This window comes from Osmerus mordax, chromosome 25 (genome assembly GCF_038355195.1).
Source record: "Osmerus mordax isolate fOsmMor3 chromosome 25, fOsmMor3.pri, whole genome shotgun sequence".
Lineage (NCBI taxonomy): Eukaryota > Metazoa > Chordata > Actinopteri > Osmeriformes > Osmeridae > Osmerus > Osmerus mordax.
In genome coordinates, this window is record NC_090074.1 from 602,044 (window position 1) to 621,569 (window position 19,526).

At 51.6% G+C, this 19,526-nt stretch overlaps 1 protein-coding gene across 1 annotated transcript in view; it reads left to right on the forward strand.

Moving 5' to 3' along the window:
* robo3 (roundabout, axon guidance receptor, homolog 3 (Drosophila)) overlaps positions 1 to 14,638 on the forward strand; it is a 51,802-nt gene extending 37,164 nt beyond the window's left edge. Inside the window, 25 exon segments of the mRNA XM_067228571.1 lie at positions 606 to 811; positions 3,973 to 4,054; positions 4,397 to 4,565; positions 5,948 to 5,976; positions 5,979 to 6,113; positions 6,446 to 6,561; positions 6,660 to 6,686; positions 6,688 to 6,738; positions 6,740 to 6,878; positions 7,304 to 7,401; positions 7,403 to 7,429; positions 7,581 to 7,616; positions 7,618 to 7,765; positions 8,432 to 8,671; positions 9,643 to 9,682; positions 9,795 to 9,931; positions 10,149 to 10,256; positions 10,259 to 10,411; positions 10,691 to 10,817; positions 12,151 to 12,354; positions 12,680 to 12,846; positions 13,041 to 13,181; positions 13,371 to 13,490; positions 13,710 to 13,831; positions 14,498 to 14,638. Coding sequence (XP_067084672.1) covers positions 606 to 811; positions 3,973 to 4,054; positions 4,397 to 4,565; positions 5,948 to 5,976; positions 5,979 to 6,113; positions 6,446 to 6,561; positions 6,660 to 6,686; positions 6,688 to 6,738; positions 6,740 to 6,878; positions 7,304 to 7,401; positions 7,403 to 7,429; positions 7,581 to 7,616; positions 7,618 to 7,765; positions 8,432 to 8,671; positions 9,643 to 9,682; positions 9,795 to 9,931; positions 10,149 to 10,256; positions 10,259 to 10,411; positions 10,691 to 10,817; positions 12,151 to 12,354; positions 12,680 to 12,846; positions 13,041 to 13,181; positions 13,371 to 13,490; positions 13,710 to 13,831; positions 14,498 to 14,638 — 2,963 coding nt within the window.
* The last annotated feature ends 4,888 nt before the right edge of the window (positions 14,639 to 19,526 follow it).

Consider the following 19,526-nt stretch of genomic DNA (forward strand, 5'->3'; position numbering starts at 1 on the left):
GAGATGTTAAATACCAAGATGGTCAACAGAGAACTAACCTTCCGGCAGAATAACACACCAAAAAAAAACGGAAGGATTTTGTGACAAGTTGACGCATTCAGTGCTTCAGTGGAGAGTAAATAATAAATCTTACACTTAATATACCTGTTTTATTATGAGCCAAATGATCAGTGTTTGAGACGCAACACCACCCAGACTGCCCCGCCCGGCTGGCCAGAGAGATCTATCACATTGATTTCATGTGAAATGGGGCAGCAACAGGGATTAGTAGACCTGCTGAACACTGTGTTTCTTTTACAGCAGAATTATGTTTACATGTCCGGAATAGCTAATTAGTTGTTAGCATATCACACTGATGACGAGATCTCCCTGTAGACAGGAACATTCCTCTGTGTGGTGCTGGACTCGGCATGCTGAGAGTTGGGAAAGAGACATGGGAAACAGCTCAAAACTAAATCACATCTTCATCAACAGGTTTTCAGGTTTAACCTCATTATTATGGATTAAAAAACTGCATACTGTAAAGTTTGTAATGACTGAAACCATGGAAATGAAACATGTTAAATGTGGTTTTGAACATGGTGTCTTTTCCCCTCCCTCTGCAGCACCCTCAGATCGCATCCCGCCCATCATCCGACAAGGGCCGGCCAATCAAACTCTGGCTCCGGGATCCACCGGCCAATTGCATTGCCACGTGATGGGCAACCCCCTACCCAGCGTCCAATGGGAGAAGGACGGGCAAAGGATCCTGGGAGATGACGAACGTATCAGCCTGATGGAGAATGGAACCTTCCAGATCACCAACCTCCAGGTACTGCTGGTTACCATCTCATCTTCTCGTGGTTTCCAGTAAACGAGCTGGCCTCCCAGTGTGTTAGCATTTCAAATTGAACACTTCAGAACTTCTCAGAGCACCCCCAACACTCATCGCCACCTCTGCTCTCCTCACCTTAGAGGGGGATTGAGACTGAATGCTGTTACAGCAGAGCGATTCTGCCTCAGCAGCCTCTGTCAAGCGCTAATGACATTTAATTCAACGTATTGTCATGCCTTGGCATTCATTACCATAGTGACACTCTGCATTTTCCAAGTATTTCATCCCATCTAGCCTCCACCTCCTTCAGGCCCTTTCTCCATTTGCATGTTTACTTGAACCGCAGGTCTCCCATCAGAGACGCCCCTGTGACAACTCGGTGATTTATTTGATATTCATATTTCAAATGTTTACGGTTGGCTCGGGACACCAGTGTTCCAGACCCCGGGCCGCGGTGGTGAAGCGTAATGGAGATGCTAACGAGATGGTGCGGTCATTAGCGGTCGTTAGCGCTACTGTGTGCGGCGCTAATGAAATCCAGTTGTAGCCAGAACCCTCTCTGGGCCTGGGCAGCACCTGGGGTCGTTGTGGCGTTTGGCTAGCTCGGCAGATGACGTATTAATTGATTTTAGGTGCGCCAGTGATTAATGACCTGTGTGGATTTAATGAAATCTCTGCTGCGGTGTAGAGGGGAGAGAGCGAGAGGAGATGCTGCAGAGAGAGGAGATGCTGCAGAGAGAGGAGGGACAGAAGGAGAAGCACCCAGGGAAGAACTGAAGCCTTTTGGAAGCATTTAATTCAACTACAACTAATTATTTTATCGGGACTTATCAGGCTTCAGTGCCTCTTTAAACAGTAATGAACATGGTACCCTTGTAGGCACAAATCCACTTATATTTTAGTGATGTCTTAGCAGACACTTTCAACCGATGCATCCAACATACAGGGGGATTTTGAACCTGCAACCTCACAACTCACAGTCAAATTGCTTTACTCTTTTGCCATACCTATTTTAGTGGAACTAGAGGCCCTCAGACAGGAAGTTGTAAGGTGCAGAGGAAAACAGACAGGAAGTTGTGAGGTGCAGAGGAAAACAGACAGGAAGTTGTGAGGTGCAGAGGGCTGCTCGGACAGATGGCCCGTTTGTTCTGCCCTACCCTGGGACTGTAGAGGAGCCGTTACCCCGGGACCCCTGCCAGACACACACACACAGACACAGACACACACACACACACACACACACAGACACACACACACACAGACACACACACAGACACACACACAGACACACACACAAAGACACACACACAGACACACACACACACACACACAGACACACACACACACAAAGACACACACACAGACACACACACACACACAGACACACACACACAGACACACACACAAAGACACACACACACACACAGACACACACACACACAGACACACACACAGACACACACACAAAGACACACACACACACAGACACACACAGACACACACAGACACACACACACACACACACACACACACACACACCAGACCCTGGGGAGAGATGAAGGGAGCAAGGACAGTTGGAGAAGGAAGATTGAAGACATTCAACATGGCTCAGTGCCAAAGTGCAGAGAGAGAGAGAGAGAGAGAGAGAGAGGGGGGGGGGGGGCACAGGGTTGTGGGTTCTGGAGTGTATACATGTTTATCAGTCAGCTGAGTGGAGAGAAAATAACACCAGACAAGAACTAGTGTTCATACTCACACACACACACTCACACACACACACACGCAGGGAGCGACCAGATGAACATCAGGAGAGGCGTCAGCAGATGGATGCGGGACGGAGGGAGAGAGAAGTTAGGACGACGAGAGACTAAACAGGAAGTAGGAGAAAGGAAACCCCCCTCTTCCCAGAATGCAGTTCAAACACAGATCCTCCAGGTGCCTCCTTAGTCCCCTCGGCCATTCTAACGATCTGTCTAGCGCAGCGCTCTGGGCTGTCAGCCTTGATTAATAGTCAGGTGCCCTGCCCGTTTACACCCTCTGAGCATGTCCGTTCCTCATCGACCAATCAGCTGCCACTCCCAGCGACCTTCTCCATTGGCTCAACCTGGAGGGTCGCTGGGGGTCGTCCTGTAAACAGGAAGTGAGGGAGTAAGAGTGATGTAGTCACCTGTGTCTGGGCTCTCTGTGACAGGCCACCTGAGTAGCCCCTCCCCCTCTGTTGCTGCTGTCTGAGGAGGAGGGGGGCTCACAGCGCCCACAGCATCATCACATCTCTAGCCTTTACTGACTGCTGTGTGCGTCTGCATAATGGATGAGCTGAGCTTTTAAGTGAAAGCAGTGCGTTCCTCCACACCTTTGATCCACGGGCTGGCAGTCTGTGGGAAGGAAGGAACTAATCACGCTGGGAGTCACTGCAGGGAGAGAAGGGAGAGAGAGACAGAGAGACAGAGAGACAGAGAGACAGAGATACTGCAGGGAGAGAAGGGAGAGAGAGACAGAGACACTGCAGGGAGGGAGAGAAGATAGAGAGAGACAGAGACAGAGACACTGCAGGGAGGGAGAGAGAGAGACAGAGAGAGAGAGAGAGAGACACTGCAGGGAGGGAGAGGAGAGAGAGACACTGCAGGGAGGGAGAGAAGAGAGAGAGAGAGACACTGCATGGAGGGAGAGAGAGACGGAGGGGGAGAGGGAGAGGGGGAGAGGGGGAGAGAGACACTGCAGGGAGGGAGAGAGAGATGGAGGGGGAGACGGAGGGGGAGACGGAGGGGGAGAGAGACGGAGGGGGAGAGACGGAGGGGGAGAGAGAGAGGGGGGAGAGAGACGGAGGGGGAGAGGGAGAGGAGGAGAGGGAGAGGGGGAGAGAGACGGAGACAGAGACTGCAGGGAGAGAAGTGTTTAGCCTACTGTACTCTATTGTACTCTGCTCTGCTTTACTCTACTCAGTCACTTCATAAGTAGGCTACCGTCTCCTACAACACATTTCCAACAGTTACATCAGATTAGGTGTTAAAAGCAGGCGTTACAAATACAATGCGCTTGGGAGGGATGTTTATGTATGTTTATGTTTACTTCATGTGTATTTAAAAGAAGAAAAACAAGCTCCTTCCAGCCTCGCGCAGCTTGGCAGCGACCCTGACGCTTCTGTGTGTTGTTGCCAGGAAACAGACTCAGGGCTGTACACCTGCCTGGCCTCCAGCTCCAGCGGAGAGTCCGGCTGGAGCGGCTCGCTCACCGTCAGAGGTAAGCATGCCGTTAACGTGGTCCCTGTGGGGACAACCTTTTACTTCATGCTAACATGCATTCGCTACAGACTTGGCTATGGATTTAGCGTTAGCGACAGAATTCGCTTTAGCGAGTTGGGTAAAGCCATGGCCTCGCTACTAAGGCGAGTGCGGTCATGCTAGAAGGCTGTCGATGTGAGCACACCTGGGGGTTTAGATTCGTGGTGACTTTCTGAAACAGAGCTATAAATACATAACATATAAAACACATAAAATGAACGTAGCTTATATAAAAAGATCATGCATGCCTTGATTTTGGTGACTTAATAACCGTCCATTCTTGATCCGGTTCTGTCTGCAGAGAGTACAGGCGCTTCGGTCGCCCCGGCCAGCGAGCCGTTCCAGCTGCCGGGCCCGCCCCACAAGCCGGTGGTCACGGACGTGAGTAAGAACAGTGTGACGCTCACCTGGCAGCCCAACGCTCACGAGGGCGGAGCCGCTGTGACCTCGTACATCATCGAGGAGCCGCTGTGACCTCGTACATCATCGAGGCCTTCAGGTGAGCTGGGGGACATCTGAAACATCTTCCTCCTCCCCTTCCCTCTGTACTCCGCCCCCTCCTTCCTTACATTAAATTTACATGTAGTCATTTAGCAGACGCTCTTATCCAGAGCGACTTATAGTAAGTACAGGGACATTCCCCCCGAGGCAAGTAGGGTGAAGTGCCTTGCCCAAGGACACAACGTCAATTGACACAGCCAGGAATCGAACCAACAACCTTCTGATTACTAGCCCGACTCCCTAACCGCTCAGCCATCTGACCCCCCCCCCTGACCCCCCCTTCCTCCACCTCTTTCTAGGGTGGGAGTGGGGGGTGGGCACATCATGACTCTCCCCTCCTTACATGTGCTCTCTAACCCTGTCCCCCTGGGATGCAGTTAGACCGGTGCAGAGTGGCCCAAATTGATTCTTGATAGAGTTGCTGTGGGCAGAAAGGGCTGTTTACAACAACAGAACCCTTGCCCGGGGGGTTCAGGTCATTCTGAAGATGGGGGGGGGGGGGGGGGCTGGGGGGAGAGGCCAGGACCAGACGAGAGGGGTGTGTGTGTGTGTGCACCAGTACGGTGTGTGTGTGTACGCTCCATGTCTGAGCCTCTGCTCCCCAGCACACGTACAGAGTGACCTTGTCTTGATGTTGGTGTGCAGGCCAGGCTGTTTACGAGCGGCTCATCCCTGTTAGCGCCCAGGGCTAACGACGCAGCGCGGCCGTAACGGGGAGGGGCCTGGTGCTGGGGGTACACAGCCCAGGCCTCGCAGTACTAAAAGATGGGCTGAGAGGCAAGGAAAACAGTGTGTGTATGAGGGTCTGCAACGACTAAAAGAAAGAAGATTTAATCACTCCTGCCTATTCCTTTGGCAGCAGGCCTTGTGTGATTTATAATATTATTCATCAGGGAATAAACAAAACATCATTTGCGAATGATCTCTTGGTGCTTGCCTAGTCAGAACCAAGCCAATTCGATTCGAGACACAGAACAATAATACATTTGCTTAGTTTGTTATTCTCAAACAACTGGCATTGTTTACACGACAGGGTCCGATGCATCTTGGGTAAAACTAGAGCTATAAATAGCTTTTGTCATTAAAACCAAATCTGTCAGACACTCGAGAACTGCAGTGAATGAAATAAGCTCTGGAGGCATCACTGAGCTCAGAGTATATTGACTGAGACAGAGAAGCGCAGACTTAACAAACCCAGAATCTTCATCTGCTGTTCCAACAAACGTCTTTTAATCTGGCAGCAACAGAGACTCTCACCAACTAGCCCAAACTGTTTAAACAGACTTGTTTCTGGGCGTAATGTGAAACACCTAATAGAATAAATGATGCATTTGGTGTTGTCTCCCTCCAGCCAATCGGCAGGCAGCACGTGGCAGACGGTGGGGAGCAGGTCAGGCAGGAGAAGCACACTGTCAGCGGGCTGTTCCCCAACACGGTGTACCTGTTCATCGTCAGAGCGGTCAACGCGTACGGGCTGAGCGACCCCAGCCCCATCTCCGAGCCCGTCCGCACACAAGGTCAGGATCCTGCCTGGCTCCCTGCAGCAGGAGCCTGGAAGGATGCAGAGAGTCTGGAGGTGGTTGAGGGGTCTGAAAGGAGCCATGTGAATCCTTGTGGAACTGAAAATGTGTTTTTACAATCAGGTCTTTCTCATGGCTCAGTGTGGGATTAGCACAGCCCTGTGAAGGTGTGATCTTCCATCATATCCAAACTCAACAACTTGCAAGCTCTCTGTCCCTCTTCTGCTCTGCGGGCTCATAAGCTGTCCTGTGGGAGATATCACGTTTAATGTATCCATGGTTGTGTTGTGGTTGTCTGCTAACAGTAAGGTTGTGTGTGTAGATGTGAGCCCCCACGGGGCAAGGTGTGGACCACCGGCAGGTGCAGAGGGACCTGGGGGAGGTGGCCGTGCAGCTGCTGGAGCCCGTGATGCTGACGCCTGCTAGCGTGCACGTGACCTGGACGGTGAGGATCTGGAACCTCCTTACCCTCTCAGCTGGACTCCTCATCCTGTTTTTACTCATCTCCCTCTCCCCCCTCCCCTCTCTCCCCCTCTCCCCCAGGTGGACCGCCCGTCTCAGTACCTGCAGGGGTAACCGGCTGCTGTACCGGGCGGGGGGCGGAGCCTGGCAGCTCCAGGATGGTCAAGTCTCCGTCGGAGCGCAGTGCCGTCATCTCAGACCTGCTGAGGGGGACCGAGTACCACATCAAGATACGGCCGTACTTCGACGAGTTCCAGGGCAAGGACAGCAGACTGCTGCTGGTCCACACCCCGGAGGAAGGTAGGAGGGCTGGGCCTGGGGCCGGGGGCCGGGGGGGTGGGCCTGGGGCCGGGGGCCCGGGGGGGTGGGCCTGGGGCCGGGGGGGTGGGGCCGGGGGCCGGGGGGGGTGAGGGCTGGAGAATTTGGAGGAAGTATGGCTGTTTATAGCTTTTTGTTGTAGATATTGGGTCAGGGTTGTGCGTTTAGAGCTTGAATGTGCGGGGCTGATTGCTGGCTGTCTTAAGAAACCTCCAGATATTCAGCTGCCTGGTAATCAGGTCTTCGAGCTCTTATCTTATCGCTCAGAGTCCTCACACCTCCTCACACCCTCCATTCATGACGGCAAGTTCATCACAAAGTCATCAGAATCCGTAAGTCGTCCTGTTGAGGGACTGAACGGTGCTTGTAGCAGCCAGGATCTCTGACTCCTCCTCCTCCTGCTGCAGTCCCCAGCGCCCCTCCCAGAGCCGTCACCGTGGCAACCGTCAAGATCAGCAACGTGTCCAGCATCAGCGTGTCGTGGGAACCTCCGCTGACGACCCTCGCAGGAGGGAGCCGTCCTGGAGTACAGGGTGAGACTGGACCCGGGGGAGAAACAGGCTGTCAGGGGGGGAAGACAGGCTGTCAGGGGGAGAGACAGGCTGTCAGGGGGTGAGACAAAGCAACCAATGTTATCTACCTGAGATCCTCCAGCCCTCCTCTCACGCTGGTACTGTCCCACAGGTGTGGTGTTTGGGCGTCGCCAGCGACAACCAGACCCCGTTACCACATCAACCGTACTGTGGAGGGCAGCGTGGCATCCACGGTGCTGCAGGGCCTGCTGCCGGGGGTGCTGTACCAGGTGGAGGTGGCTGCTGTCACCAGCGCCGGCATGGGCACACACAGCCCTGCAGTCTCCGTCCTCATCAGTAAGTCTCCACGGCGACCAGGTAGCTGAATAATGAATACCTCAGCAAAGATGAGGAGGGAGCGGACCTGTTTCTGCTAAGTTACATTCAAGTTTTTATATGAACTGGAAAGTCAAATATTTGGACGGAGTTAAAACGAGTGATGTTTTTTTCTACCTTCGCCTTCTACCTTTTTTAATCATTCTTCATCTCTCCCTCTCCACTCCCCTCCCCCTCCTCTCCCCCTCCCCCTCCACTCCCCCTCCCTCTCCTCTCCCTCCCCCTCCGCCCTCCACTCCCCCTCCCTCTCCTCTCCCCCTCCCCCTCCTCTCCCCCTCACCCCTCCCTCCTCCCCCTCCTCTCCCCCTCCTCTCCCCCTCCCCCTCCACTCCCCCTCCCTCTCCTCTCCCCCTCCCCCTCCACTCCCCCTCCCTCTCCTCTCCCCCTCCCCCTCCTCTCCCCTCCTCTCCCTCTCCTCTCCCCTCCCCCTCCTCTCCCCCTCCTCTCCCCCCTCCTCTCCCCCTCCCCCTCCCTCTCCCCCTCCCTCTCCCCCTCCTCTCCCCCTCCTCTCCCCCTCCCCCTCCTCTCCCCCTCCTCTCCCCCTCCCCCTCCTCTCCCCCCTCCCCCCTCCACTCCCCCTCCCTCTCCTCTCCCCCTCCCCCTCCTCTCCCCCTCTCCTCTCCACAGAGCTCCCGGCGGAGCACCCCAGGCTTCGGGGGAGGAGGAGGGGGGAGGGAGGGGGAGATGAGAGTGTGAGTCTGTCTGAGCAGATCACAGACGTGGTGAAGCAGCCTGCGTTCATCGCTGGGCTGGGAGGAGCGTGCTGGGCCATCCTGATGGGCTTCAGCGTGTGGATCTACTGCCGCCGCCGCAAGAAGAGGAAGGAGCTCAGCCACTACACAGCCTCCTTCAACTACACCCCCGCAGGTACACAACCACACAACTACACCTCCTTCAACTACACCCCCGCAGGTACACAACCACACAACTACACCTCCTTCAACTACACCCCCGCAGGTACTCAACACACAACTACACCTCCTTCAACTACACCCCCGCAGGTACACAACCACACAACTACACCTCCTTCAACTACACCCCCGCAGGTACACAACCACACAACTACACCTCCTTCAACTACACCCCCGCAGGTACACAACCACACAACTACACCTCTTCAACTACAACCCCCCGCAGGTACACAACCACACAACTACACCTCCTTCAACTACACCCCCGCAGGTACACAACCACACAACTACACCTCCTTCAACTACACCCCCCGCAGGTACTCAACACACAACTACACCTCCTTCAACTACACCCCCGCAGGTACACAACCACACAACTACACCTCCTTCAACTACACCCCCGCAGGTACACAACCACACAACTACACCTCCTTCAACTACACCCCCGCAGGTACTCAACACACAACTACACCTCCTTCAACTACACCCCCGCAGGTACACAACCACACAACTACACCTCTTCAACTACACCCCCGCATGTACTCAACACACAACTACACCTCCTTCAACTACACCCCCGCAGGTACACAACCACACAACTACACCTCCTTCAACTACACCCCCCGCAGGTACACCAACCACACAACTACACCTCCTTCAACTACACCCCCGCAGGTACACAACCACACAACCTACACCTCCTTCAACTACACCCCCGCAGGTACTCAACACACAACTACACCTCCTTCAACTACACCCCCGCAGGTACACAACCACACAACTACACTTCCTTCAACTACACCCCCGCAGGTACACAACCACACAACTACACTTCCTTCAACTACACTCCCGCAGATACACAACTGCACACAAATCTTTGGGGTTTTCACAATTTGTAATTATTTTCACTTTCCGGTCTTTTCCTAGTTGGTTTTCCACATGTAGAGACATCCGGACTCAATGGAAGGTAAAGAAAGTCATAGTAGACGAGGTTGTGGAAATATAAAATATGAATATTATTTAAAACTGTTTGTCCTGGAGTCTCGTTGACGGGTGTGTGTGTGTGTGTGTGTGGTCAGGCCGGGCGTGTTGGGCAGCTCCATGGGGAACTATCCCTGGCTGGCCGACTCCTGGCCCACCACCAATCTGGTGCATTCTGGGAAGGAGACCAGCTGCTGCACAGCCAAGCACGACACGGCAGAGAGATACTACAACGGTGAGTCCTGCCTGGGGTCACGACCCCTCTGCTCCTGGTGTCTGCCTGCAGTCATGACCCCTCTGCCTGGGTCCTGCTCTGGTGACCAGGAGGGACTGACACCTGACGAAGACAATCACAAAGTTTGACAAACTATTAATTTTTTGGAAGTGAAGGTCCAGAAATAATAACCGTCTGTTCCCTGTCGTCCCTTGAACCCTAAACTGTGTCCATCCAGAGGTGGGCATTTCTAACTACCTGAGCCAGACTGAGAGGTTCAGCACGGGGGAGTCTGCAGAGGGCCCCATCTACAGCACCATCGACCCAACCAGCTTCACCAGCCCCTACTCCCTCACACCACGCCCTACGCCAGCACCCCCATCCTGCCCCCCACTCCCCAGGCCCCCCACAGCCCCGACCAGGAGGGGTGCCACTGGGCCACCCAACCAGGGCCTTCGGGGGCCCAGTACGCCCTGCCAGAGCGCTGCCGACCAGACAGCGGTAACGACCTGAAACTGCAACTTAAAAATACATTTGTTCATTTAGGGTTAGGGTTATATTTCGGTGGAAATCAGATTTCTCAATTTCAGTCAAGGAACGGTGTGTGTTAACTAGCCACATCACAAAGTAACTACATCTCAGATACAAGGCATAGTGAACAAAGATGTATACTACAGACTGAAGTAATGAAGTATCGCTAAACAGGAGTAGGACATCTCCTCAGGAGGTGTGTGTCTGCTGTGTGTAAGGCTGGGTTGTGTTTCCTGGAGCAGCAGGCAGGGACCAAGCAGAAGTCTCTGGGCCTGGCTGTGAAGACGCCCTCTCTGAGCTGGGCAGAGGCCCGTTTGCCCTCCCCTGAGGACCCTAACCCTAACCAGCAGGAGGAAGAGGAGGACATGGAGCTGGGGTGAGGATGCACACACACACGCTCTCACACACACACACGCCATCACACACACACATGCTCTTACACACACACACACTATCACACACACACGCCATCACACACACACACGCTCTCACACACACACGCTCTCACACACACACACGCTCTCTAGCACACACACACACACACTATCACACACACACACACGCCATCACACACACCACACACACTATCACACACACACACGCCATCACACACACACACACACACACACTCTCACACACACACACACGCTCTCTCGCACACAGACACACACACACACACACACACTATCACACACACACGCCATCACACACACGCTCTCACACACACACACGCTCTCTCGCACACAGACACACACACACGCTCTCACACACACACACACTATCACACACACAACACGCCATCACACACGCTCTCACACACACACCTAACTCATCTCACACACACACACACACACACACACACGCTCTCACACACACACATGCTTACACACACACACACACGCTTACACACACACACACACGCTCTCTCACACATACATATTCTAACCTAACACACCCTGAAATGCACACACACACAAGCACACCATCCCATGTGTGCCTCCAAGGCCAATCCAGCATTCAGTCTAATTGGTGGGCGAGTGTTCAGTTATATCTCTGTAACTGTGTCCATTCTGTCTGTGGGCGGGTGGACTGAAGCTGGAGCCAATGTGCCTCCAACCATCTCTGACAACTTAATTACGCCGGCCCAGCACACAGTTAGCCACTGGAACGCTTTCTTCAACCTTGTTCCCTCGGTGCCCTCTGCGCTAACATAATTAGCCTCGGTTAGCTTCTCATGTTCTCCAATACTGGCCCCAGAGCTGGATCCTGGCTCCCCAGCCCTCTCACGTAGGGCCCCCTGCCCCCGGCCCCGATCACACCCCTCCAGCACACGCCAGCGCGGGCAGAGTTCGGAGATGAGGGAGATAAATGAGTTAACCTTTGAGTCGACCCAGGCGCTACCTGAGGAGAGAGTTATGAGGTTAGCTAGCAGGCTAGAGAGTCAACTACATGGACACACAGATGCTTTCAATTCCCTCAGTCTATCACACACACACACACACAGACCACGCACTCACCCCACCTTTGACTCTAAAATGAACAAATGAAAACACATCTCAACTCTTCCCGGAGCATCAGTGTTCCAGTGTGGCCTCTTCTGGACAGGGTTAGCCCCCTCGTCAGTTTACTAACCAACTAATCGCTTGCCCTCCTCCACCTTGCCCCCCCCCCACCCCCCTCACCCTCTCCTCCCCCCTGCCCCCCCCCAGGTCTGATGAGGGGGAGTGGTGCCCCCCCCTCCCTGAGAGGACCTACCTGCTGGAGGGCTGTGAGGACGCCTCTCTCCCCAGGGGGGGCTCCTCCTCCCCCGCCCCCTCCTACAGCCTCCAGTCCACCGCCTCGCTCACGCCCTCCCCCCGCGACGAGCCCCACCTCCCCCACGACCCCCCCCAAGAACCCCCCCACCTCTCCAGGTACGACCCCACCACCACCTCCTAACTACACCTCACTTCATCTCTTCATTTGTTTATCGTTGATTTGATCAATAGAACAGGTTTTGATCTATGTCAAATGATATCTGATGTTTAAAGACAGTGTATAGTGGTATCATAATAATACAGATTAATATATATATACAGTCAATTTCGCAATTCATTAAAGGATGAATTAATTAAATCAGAACGCCTCAAAAAGCAATGGATTGATTTTGTACATTTCAGTCTTGTAGTTTTTCCCCCTAAGCAACAGGATGTAGTTTAACCAACAGGATGTAGTTTAACCAGGATGTTGTTTGTCCAGGAGGTTGCCGTGTGGCCCGGTTGCTGTGCCGCGGGCCCCCAGCCCCCCCCTCTCCCAGTCCCACCCTGACCTCTCTGCCTCGGACACGCCCCCTCGTCATGGCTCCGCCCACCGTAGGGACCTGAGCCAGGGGGCAGCACTGAGCACAGACAACATCAGCTGCACAGGTCTAACCCTAACCCCCACACACACACCCTCACACACACACACAAACACACACACACACTCAGACAACATCAGCTGCACAGGTCTAACCCTAACCCCCACACACACACCCTCACACACACACAAACACACACTCAGACAACATCAGCTGCACAGCACCAGCTGATAACAACGTTTGTGGTTCCCTGCCCTAAAGGCCGAGCACGCGCCTTCCCAGAAGACACCACACAAACTCCGCCCGGACAGAGAGACAACACACACACTCCGCCCGGACAGAAAGCTCGAGTGAAAAAGAAGGCTTCTAAGAGTGGCAGTTACAGGAGGGATCTACAAGGAGGTATGAGAGTGTGTGTGTGTCTGTGTCTGTGTGTGTGTGTGCAGTAGAGAGAATGTAGAACCTGAATGTATTGATTCAGCAGCAGTAAAAGCCTCTGTAGCTGTCAGTCAGCATGTGTACGCTTCATGTTTCATGCGTGAGCTTGAATCATTTTTGAACTGACATCTTTCCTGTCCCCCTCCCCCCCAGACCTCCCGCCCCCCCCAGAGCCCCCCCCTGAGGCCCAGGCAGGGGGGGCCGGGGGGCCCCTGGCCTCCCTGGAGAGGAGAGAACACAGCCTCCTCAGGAAGGGACAGAGAGATCAGGAGGGTGAGGACAACACACACATACATACACACCTTGTTTATCTATCCTTGTGGGGACTTCAGTCCCATAAAAAATCCAGTTTTCCCTAACCTTAACCCCAACCTTAAACCGAACCCTAGCTCCAACCCTTTAATCTGGTTGCATACTGCAACCTTTTGTTCTGTGACAAATGCTCTAACCACTGAGCTGCCAGGCAGGTTTATAACCTGTGTGTCTCCTCAGAGGAGGAGGTGTGTGGGAGGGCCACCCAGGGGGGCCGGGGCCCCGCCTCCAGCTGCTCCAACACAGGAAGCTGCTCGTCCAAGGGCTCCAGCGGCTCCCGGGGGCCCAGGAGACGAACCCAGGTGAGGGGGGGGAGGCAAAAGACGAACCCAGGTGAGGGGGGCAGGAGACGAACCCAGGTGAGGGGGGGGGGGGGCAGGAGATGAACCCAGGTGAGGGGGGGGGGGGGGGGGGGGGGGGGGCAAAAGACGAACCCAGATGAGGGGGGGGGCAGGAGATGAACCCAGGTGAGGGGGGGGGGGGGGGGGGCAGGAGACGAACCCAGGTGAGGGGGGGGGTGCGGGGGGTGGAGGGAGGGGGGACTTGTGCCATACCCAGAACACGCTAGTGTCATACATGCAGATATCAATCATGTTAGAGACGAGGAAATGCTGACAGGAGGGAAATGACTCGACCTGTCATGTGAAGATAGAGGTTTGATTTAGAAATAGAACGTGTCTCCATAAAACCCACATTCAAGCCCTCATCTACACACACACAAACACCTACACACACACACCTACACACTCTCTCATACGCACACACCTACACACACACCTACACACACACCTACACATTCACACACACACACACACACACAAGTGCACTCACGCTCGCAGCAGTCGATGCACTTTGATGTATATTAATTCAAACACACAAACAGATGCAGTCCATTTAGCCACTCAGAACCCCCTTCACCGCCGGGCGGCCTGTCGGCCTCACGCTCGCCCACTCTCCTGCCTCTCTAGGGCTCAGAGGAGAGCGGCTCTCTGTGGGAGCGCTGGTTTAAGTGGGCTCCCCCACAAGCCGCCCGCCGCAGCAGTGAAAAGGCCTTTCTAAGTTGGAGCCAACTGTGTAGTGAGTTCCTCACCCCGCAGGCTCTCACATAGCTCAACATACTGACATCTGTTCAGTATACACCTACAGGACGAGGACTACTGTGGCATTTAGTCTGATAAACGCTTTAGGATTTTTGTGAATGCTGTTGTCACACAGTTATATCACAAAGATAAATAGGGTGGAATGGATTCATCAGGACTGGGAGGCCTGGACTCTGGTCTTGCTTCATGTCGTGAGTCATTTCCACTCAACGTCCGAATCTCTGTGGCTTTCTTCACAGGACATGAGATAAGGGGAGACAAAAGATGTTTTGTAGATACAAACACCTTCGCCACTTGATTCTCCTTCAATGCCTGTCGCTCTGCCTCTGAGGCTAGAAGAGGAGAGAGTTTCAGGAGGAATATTTACCTGCAGCAAGCGAAGCGGCAAGCCTTTCTCTTCTTTTTGATATTATTGCGATTATTTATGACTCATCCCAAACCTCATGTGTACATATCCACCTCCGTGCTGTTTCTACGTGGGTTCTGCATACAAGGAAAGAAAAGTATATTGTATTTATAAAAGAAGAAAAAAACACAACAAACAAATGTAAAAAGTGTCCATTACTACGAAAACATTTCATGTCTTGAATGTGCCAACCTCATAATTTTTTATTTTTTTTGTAGAAAATGTAAACCTTGCACTCTCGTGTTGTTATAGCGAGCAACAGAAAACATGAAGCACAATGTGTGTGTGTGAAAGGAACCAGACACGGGGGGTGCACCCCTGCAACACTGGTCCTGCAACACTTTCCTTATTTACTGATTTCCCTGTTTTTGTACGAAAGCTTGTTGTGAACCGACGGACAGATGTTGTAAAAGATTGTAACCCTGTCACTTCCTGAAGGGTTGTTGCTGCGATGAACATGCGTACTGTATTCAGTTCAAAAAACCAAAATGACCTGTTCTGTGGACTAACTTTTTGGTAGTCTTGTTGTTTTGTACAAATACAATAAAATACATTTGTTGAAATACAAACAGCCAGTGTAATTCTCTGTAGCCAAACTGATTTCGTTTCACAGCTAATCCCAGGAAAACTGCAAGTTTCATTTAACTTTTAACTTTTAAAAGATCTGCACGTTTGACCTTTCTAACAAACTTGGAGTTGAAACGTCTCTTCAAGCATGGCAGCGCTTCTTACCAGGTGAACTTAAAAGATCCACGGTTGAGCTGATGTCGTGTTCTCTTCTTTGACTCATTTTTTCTGGCTGCGCTGCAGACTGTTCACAGCATGTTCCACATGACCGGCCCTGCACAGACAGCCATGAAATTGCCAGTGTGGGGGACTTTGGCCCACAGCAAAAAAAATATTGAAATAAATAAAAAAACTATCTTTCTCTCTGCCCACCTGAGACACAAACACACTAACCCTGGGGTGACCTGTGACACACACACAAACTAAATATAGATCAACACAAAGTATCTGTCCTTAACACACACAGTCCCAGTCGTGATGACGCCTCACACCCCCCCTCCTCCCACACTCACACCATGACAGGATCATGTCTCGTCCTGATTCAGAGATTTACTCTTGACGTAAACATTCACGTCTGTAGACAAGAAAAGATCAGAGGAACCAACTCCTGTTTAGCTTGGATTGTCTCTAACTCACATTAAACTGTTTTCATCTTTGACAAATCAGCCTTTTAATATCTTTCCCTCAGCCAACATCATGACTCTTTGTCTAAAAGAACTCTTTAACTCGTACGTCAGGTATTCCAAGCGTGCAATAGCTGAACGATGTGAAAAGTGCAACGAGACATGATTCAGGCAGTATTCTCTGGTTGTATAAAGTGCACTCTGCGGTTACACTTGCATAGTGTAGCTGTACTAAGTACTATGTACACAACATCACAGGCGTTAAAGCACAATGCTGTATGTATAATAATATCAACTTTCTAAAGTCCAGCATTTAATGTCGTCGTAAAGTCAATCTATCTCATTTGAATCAGCTTCTTTTACCCCCTCTCCCGCGCACCCTCCAGCCCCCTGGCCCCTCCTGCCCGCCCCCCCTCCTGGCCCTCTTTACCCCATAAATCACCCAGCTCATTTATTAGGCCAGTGTCAGGACCGAACCGCCCACAAGGGCAGGAGAGAGAAAGGAGAGAGAGAGGACAGAGAGAGGAGAGGACGTCCTGAGGAGAAAAGAAAAGAAGCAGGAGAGAAATGGAGGGGGGAGGAGGAGGGGGAGGGGGTGACAGAGAGGAGGGGTATTAAGACCCCCTGTCCCATTCCAAACTGCCACACTCCAATTTCCATGTTAATTGCTCCGTGGCAGAGAGAGATGGATGCGTGTGTGGTGCCCCAGACGGGCTGGGAAGCTGCTCCTGGCTCTGGGGGGAACAGGACCGCAGCCTGCAGGCCGTCTCAGCCCAGCACAGAGGAGGCGGAACAGCACACGTTTACACCTGAATTCCACCTAAAAAGCTACTTTGATAGTGGCTTTGTCACCGTGTCACACGAAACAGACAGTCTGGTGTCGAACAAAGACCTCCACCCAGAATAACGAAAGCGTGAAACATTTTTGTCAAAGGAGGGGTAGGGTTAGTCGAGCAGAAGATGAGATGAACAGAAGATTCGGAGGGAGGGAGGGAGGGAGGGAGGGAGGGAGGGAGGGAGGGAGGGAGGGAGGGAGGGAGGGAGGGAGGGAGGGAGGGAGGGAGGGAGGGAGGGAGGGAGGGAGGGAGGGAGGGAGAAGGAGGTGTGTGTGTGTGTGTGTGAGGGAACAGGCCAGGGAGACTCCCGTGTCCCTGCCCAGCTCTGGGTCAACAGAGGGCCGACTCCCAGAGGCCCAGGCTGTCATCACACACCCAGGGATCTGGAGCAGGGGGGTGTGTGTGTGTGTCCGTGTGTGTCATGATGAAGGTCAGTTTGTAGGCAGCATCTTAACTGTGTGTGTGAGAGTGTTGAGGGGAGCGAGCGAGCGCTTGTTGACAGACAGGCCAGCAGGGGAAGGACTGGTTCCACGTAGGACAAATAGATTTCCACCTAAATAAACGATTGCCATGTGAGCTGCTAGCAATTTTCACAGTTTAAGTATTGCTGCTGACCAGACTGTGGATGTGTGTGTGTGTGTGTGCGTGTGTGTGTGTGTTTTGGGACACAGGGCATCTGTGGAGAATCTGTTGCAGATAGACACATCCTCTCCACTATCAATGTAGTCCCTTTGTGTTGTGGATGAGTGGGGTGTGCACATCAATGTGTTTGAGTGCTTATGTGTGCATCTGTGTGTGTTTGTATTTGAGAGCTTATGTGTGTGTAGAGAGCTTATGGGTGGGTGTGTGTGAGAGAGAGAGCTTATGTGTGTGTGTCTGTATATGTGTGAGAGAGAGAGCTTATGTGTGTGTGTCTGTGTGTGTGTACACAACACAAGACAGTGGCTGGTTTGGTGGCTTGTGGAGACCAACATATGGTCACTGAGACGAAGCCAGAAGAAGAATAATCCCTTTGGTCCTCCAGTCTAGAACACACAGACACACACACACAGAGTCACAGACACACACACACACACACAGACACACACACACACAGACACACACACACACACACACACACACACAGAGACACACAGACTTGTTCAATATTGTTTGGATTTGTTTGAGGTCAGGATGTAATAACTTCAGCGGGGGGAGGACTGCCCTTTGACCCGCGGGGAAGTGAGGTCCAGACCACAGATCTGAAGGGGGGTTGTAGAAATGGTAGTTTATGTAGTTTATTCAGAGATTATCATTTATTTTAAGCTCTTTTGAATCAATATTTTTTTATCTTCTTTCCTGTTTTCTTGTTCATCCTATTAATGTATCGTGACTTTTCTCTGTCGTCAGAAATCTGAGGCTCTTGATGAAACAGTAAGGATTTCTCTTGGTCTCTTTAAGTGGTTTTGAGAGAGCGAGCAGTGTTGTGTTCCGGCAGAGGCTGTCAGAAGCTCAGCTCTCACAGTCCTCCTGAGGGGGTTCAACTCTGATCTCAAACAAAAAGCAAACATACAACATTTCAGGTTGCAACAAAATTCTACCACACGCGATACAAAAAACAACTCAAAATATTGTCATTTTGAATGAACCGTCTTCAAACATCGAAGATATGCAACATATCTGACTTGTCTGATTTATTATTAAGGCATCAAGACAAGACACTGGGTTAGTTAAGCATCGAATATAAACATTTAGTCAGGTAGTGTCCGTTGAGACAATAATTAGTTCAGTACTACTGAACCTATTCTTACATAGTCTTTATAAAAGGTAAACATCTAATTATAGCAGAATTTAACAACAGAGAGGATACAAATCAATGAGAAACTAATGTAAAATGCAGAGCTAGTTTAATTTAGTTTCAAATCAGTAGGGAAAATCTTTCAGATGTCCAACCACTCCTCTATTTGGGCTAGTTTACGTATAAACTGAGAATGGAGCCGACATGTAAAGGCAAGTAACATCCCAAAAAATACAAATGATCTACTTAAGATTTCTAGATTAAAAAGTTGTTTCAGAAAGAAAAATTATAAAAAGATGGGTTGAAAAGTCACAGTGTTTGTGGTTCATTAAATAAATTGGTCAAATATGTACAAACTATTGCAATTAATCAGTAAAGATCTGTATAGATTTGCTCTGGCGGTATAATAGGGCCAATCCAATCATGAAAGCACCTGTGTTGACAAAGCAGATCATTAGCTCTTCCTAAATGTTTGAAAAGAAAGTTATAAGACAAGATTATATTCATATTTATTTATGGTCAACTAAAAATAAAATAATCCTTTCTTTAACTAAAGTAAAAAAGATGTACAAGTTAGACATGGAGACAGGAAGTAGACGGGATGTCCTGAGGTATTCTGGGAAACTGAGTCCAGGTCAGCCACATTGGGTTTGGCCACCAGGAAGCAGGAAGCAGCGATGAGAACTAT